The sequence below is a fragment of the Cryptomeria japonica genome, chromosome 10 (assembly GCF_030272615.1).
Source record: "Cryptomeria japonica chromosome 10, Sugi_1.0, whole genome shotgun sequence".
NCBI classification, from domain to species: domain Eukaryota; kingdom Viridiplantae; phylum Streptophyta; class Pinopsida; order Cupressales; family Cupressaceae; genus Cryptomeria; species Cryptomeria japonica.
This window is the reverse complement of record NC_081414.1, coordinates 844,802,603-844,807,472: the sequence shown is the minus strand read 5'-3', so window position 1 is coordinate 844,807,472 and position 4,870 is coordinate 844,802,603. Positions and strand designations below refer to the sequence as shown.

The 4,870-nt window shown below is 33.0% G+C and overlaps 1 protein-coding gene across 1 annotated transcript; it reads left to right on the top strand.

The window, feature by feature from the left end:
- Positions 1–620: 620 nt before the first annotated feature.
- On the top strand, positions 621–4,549 carry LOC131054434 (subtilisin-like protease SBT4.14). Its single transcript, XM_059212948.1, has 11 exons — positions 621–728; positions 869–954; positions 1,076–1,173; positions 1,274–1,420; positions 1,522–1,627; positions 1,739–2,245; positions 2,588–2,701; positions 2,791–3,018; positions 3,224–3,332; positions 3,533–3,746; positions 4,005–4,549. Exons 1-11 carry the CDS (start codon positions 621–623, stop codon positions 4,547–4,549), a joined length of 2,262 nt encoding a protein of 753 aa, XP_059068931.1.
- The last annotated feature ends 321 nt before the right edge of the window (positions 4,550–4,870 follow it).

Genomic DNA, 4,870 nt, shown 5'->3' with positions numbered 1-4,870 from the left:
TGTTAAATGGGTTTTCCAATTGACCTCATATATTTCATGAATGTTTAAAAAAATGACAATTAACTTCCATGCCTCTTTGAATTATCCATTATAATATTATATCTTAAAATTTGGAAAGCAATTTTGAAGGACACACCTAATCGGGTTCTAAAATGGCAGACTTACCTTCGTGTTATACGAACAATAGAAAAACAGCATTATTTCTATCGAATTCTACCAAATTCTATTATTTTCGACTTATCTTCGTATTATACGTGAACCATATCGTTTCTGAAGTAGCTACAGCCAATTTTGATTACATTAACACGACCGACATCAAGTCAAATTTGGGCGCTAGAGTCCAAATACATACATTGGCGCTGAGTCCAAATACAGACATTGTAACGATCGATCCTATCTTTTTTAAAGTGTTCTTTTTGTTTATAGTTAGAAACTTTAGTAGTTTGTTTTTATAGATAGAAATTTTAATACATTCCTTACGTCAAATAATCCGCCTAGAAAACCTCTGAAATTATCAAGGCCGGTCGAAGAAATTGTTCTTTGCCACATTAAAGCACTCGATAAAATGACCTCCTCTTATAATCTTGTTTGTATAACGTACTCATTACATTACTGTCACAATGGGAATCCCTGGTACGAGCTATCTTTTGCTCTCCATGTTTTTCATGATGATTATGTTGAATGGCAAAGATATTTGCATAACTGCGTCTGAAGTGTCTGATGAAAAGGTATGTTCTTATTCATCTCCTCCGACGACAAAAAGAACTCACATTTCTTATCAAAACAATTATTGGAATTGCAGTTTTTAGCTCCTCATTTAACACTAACAATGATTACTGACCTGGACAAATTTCATTTGCCAAAACAGCTTCATATTGTCTACATGGGGAGCGTTCAAGATGAAGGAGATTATCAAACTGTGCACCATGAAATGCTAGAATCTGTTCATGGAAGGTCATTCTATATTGGCTTTAATCTATCTCCATGTTTTTCATATCCAAAATAGAGATTACATACCTGTGCATGATTATTTGCACTATGATCTGATATAATAGTTTACATTGCAATGTTAAAGCCATGAAGCAGCTGAGCAATCGTTGAAATATAGCTATGGGAAGAGCTTTGGTGGATTTGCAGCCATGCTTTCTCCATCTCATGTCCAACAACTTTCGAGTTAAAGAACATGAAATTATTTTAGCAGTTTTATCTTTATTGTGGTCATTGTTAAGAAAGTTGCACAGAAAATGTTAATGTATGTGTCATTGAAATGTAGATATGGATGGTGTGGTCTCGGTGTTTGAGAGCAAGAAACGGCACATCCTTACAACCAGATCATGGGATTTTATCAATTTTCCTTTATCTGGACAGAGCAAGAATTTGGATTATGAAAGCGACATCATCATTGGTGTTCTAGATACAGGTGCATTGAAAATACAAATTTTTAACACTTTTCTCCAGAACCCTAATTTGGTATATCTTCTAAAACATGGTATGTAATTCAAAATCAATTTGATATTGCAGGAATATGGCCAGAATCAGAAAGTTTCAATGATGCAGGATTCGGACCCGTTCCATCCAAGTGGAGGGGTGGGTGCCAAACAACATCAGACTTCACCTCCTGTAACAAGTCAGGCTTATTCCTGCTATTTCATTTCTTTCAGAAATAATGACTTTCGTACTGGAGTATTTAAATATTCAATTAGTAGATGATTTTGAAATGTTTTAATTATGCCATCAGGAAAATTATAGGTGCAAGGTATTACCACGCTTCCTCTGATCCTCCAGTTCCTGATGAGGACTACCTTTCACCCAGAGATGGCAGTGGTCATGGAACACACACCTCCTCCACAGCTGCTGGAAATATTGTAAAAAATGCGAGTGTTTATGGTATTGCTCAAGGAGATGCTCGAGGTGGAGTCCCCGGTGCAAGGATTGCTATGTACAAGGTTTGCTGGGGTCCAAGCGAGGGTTGTGAGGATGCAGATGTTCTTGCTGCATTTGATGATGCCATCTATGATGGTGTAGATATCCTTTCTGTTTCTCTTGGAGGCTTTGGCGATGACTATTTTCAAAACAGCATTGCTATAGGGGCATTTCATGCAATGAAGAGGGGAATACTTACATCCAATGCCTGTGGAAATGATGGACAAGAAGCCATTTATAATTATTCTCCGTGGTCTCTCACAGTGGCTGCAAGCACCATTGATCGTACCATTGAGTCCCAACTCCTACTAGGGAACAATATGTCTTTCAAGGTAAAGTCAGTCTTTCAACTTGTTTTAGATAAAATTAGAAGTGAAAGAATTTATCTTTCAGATAAGTTTACAATTGTTTTCACAATGATATTATTGTTTGGAAGCTTTGTTCTAAAAAGTTTTGATTCGTTGTCTGTTTTGTTTTTAATGTTATTAAAATATTATGATGAAATAAATAAAAAAATTACAAAATCTATTTTAAGCTATATTTTTTAAATTATTTAATTTTCAAATATAAAATTGTAAAATTAAATGCTAAAGTGTTTTATCTTTTATTATTTCTAGATGAAATTCTAGTAATTATGAAATTATGAGTTAAAAATTTAATTAAGAGGATTGCAAGGCCTTGCTCTCAACACATTTACTATGGAGCAATCTCTATATCCTTTAATATATGGAGGATATGCAACCAATACTTCTGGTGGCTTTACTTATGACAACTCAAGGTAATAAAGAAAAATCTAAACATGTTCATTTTTTATGATAACATTTAAATTTTTTTTACAACTCTTCATTGTTGTTATGACTATATAAGGTCTTGTGTGGCCAATTCCCTAGATGCTACAAAAGTTAAGGGAAATATTGTTCTTTGCTATCAAGGAAGTGAATATAATCCAGACCAAACAATCTTCCTTACTGAAGGGGAAGGTATTATAATTCTTGATGATTATTTTGATGAAACGGCTCGTCCCTACCTTGTCCCTGCCACTCTCCTAAACACAACACAAGGAGATGTCATCATATCTTACATCAATTCTACTAGGTAAACTAAATCAATATTAAAATGTACGAATTTTCATTCCTAAAGCTTTTAGCTAGCAAGAAGAAAAATTACTCAACCATAATAGAATTTTTATGTTACTTTTGATATTTTGAAATGGATTATACCCTTTTTCATTTAAGTTTTATTATTTAAAATATTATTACATATAGGTTTTTAGTTATCATAATTCTATGTATTGTGTCAGCTCTCCTATTGCAAAAATTTTCAAAAGTACTACTCCAAAAGAACCTGCCCCTATAGTGGCATCATTCTCATCTAGAGGACCTAATCCAATCACCAGGAACATTTTGAAGGTAATAAAATAAGAATTTTGTTAGATTAAATTTATATGTCATTCTCTATATTTTAAAACTTCTTGTGATTTTTAAGGGTCTCATTCAATTCTTTTAAAAAATGATTTACCATCTGTATAACTTTAATTCATATATATCAAATATTTTTTATTAAAAGGAATATAACAAGATACTTGCTTAATAAATTCGTGTATTGTTAGCCTGATATCGCTGCCCCAGGTGTGAATATATTGGCTGCTTGGTCTATGCATTCATCACTTACGGAGCTTCCAGGTGACACAAGGTTTCCAAAATTTAATATAATATCAGGGACATCAATGGCATGTCCTCATGCTACGGGAGCTGCAGGATTTGTAAAGTCATATCACCTAGAGTGGTCTCCAGCTGCTATTAAGTCTGCTCTTATGACTACAGGTATTCATGTCTCTACCATTCTTTATTCAACAGTTATCAGACAAGAAAAACATTAAAATTTGTTTATATTTTTTTATATTTTGGGGATTAATGTACATATTCATTAATTTTTAATCGTCTTGAAGATACGTCAACATAGAATCTAAGTTTACCAAATTTTTGGGGTTCATTGCAAGATCTATCATTAGTATTCAAGATAAAAACATGTAGCTTGATGTAAAAGTTATGCTTAATCATATAATTTGACTTGCATTGTAGCATATATCATGGACGCGTCATTACCTCACAATGGGGATGCAGAATTTGGATATGGTGCAGGACAAATAAACCCAGCTAAGGCAATCAACCCAGGGCTTGTATATGAAACTGATGTAAATGATTACATCAAAATGTTATGTAGTCAAGGCTATAATGACACTACTTTGCGTCTCTTAACATCAGATTTTAGCAGTTGTGATTCTATTGAAGTATTCCAATATGGTGCGCTCGAGCTCAACTACCCTTCCATAATGGTGGTAACTACTCCAGGAAAGTCTATTTATGCTAAATTTTCAAGAATAGTTACAAATGTAGGACCTCCACAATCTACATACAAGGTCATAATAAATACACCCTCTGGAATAAAGGTAACTGTCTCACCAGATACATTAGCGTTTTCAACACTAAACCAAAAACTAACTTACAATATCACAATTGAAGGTGGTGTTATACCTTCTAATAGTTTAGTCTCTGGTTCATTAATATGGGTCTATGGAAATTACAGTGTGAGAAGCCCCATCGGAGTGTATTGCCACCTCTCTTAAATATGGGGAAAAGCTAGCATTTGGGTTTGGTTGTGTGCTCTTTTTTGCTAGAATGCCAAATATGCATTCTATTATTTTTTCTCAATAAGAAATGTTAAAATTATTTAATAAATTATCATTTTGATTTAACTTTATTTTTCATACATGTAGATAACAAACTCTATCTTCTTCATAAATTTTTACAATCAACCTAAATTATTGTCATTGAATAAAATCTTTAACAAGAAAGAAGTATGATGTGTTATGGTGATTGAAAATTGTATTTGTAAACAATTATATTGAGAACTTTTCTTTATATTTTAAATCCATTTTGATTAATTT

Excerpts from the sequence above, each read along its gene's own strand:
- LOC131054434 (XM_059212948.1), top strand. The coding sequence starts at position 621 with ATGGGAATCCCTGGTACGAGCTATCTTTTGCTCTCCATGTTTTTCATG. Across the intron at positions 729-868 it reads CTGAAGTGTCTGATGAAAAG|CTTCATATTGTCTACATGGG; the intron begins GTATGTTCTTAT and ends TTGCCAAAACAG. Across the intron at positions 2,246-2,587 it reads CTCCTACTAGGGAACAATAT|AGGATTGCAAGGCCTTGCTC; the intron begins GTCTTTCAAGGT and ends AATTTAATTAAG.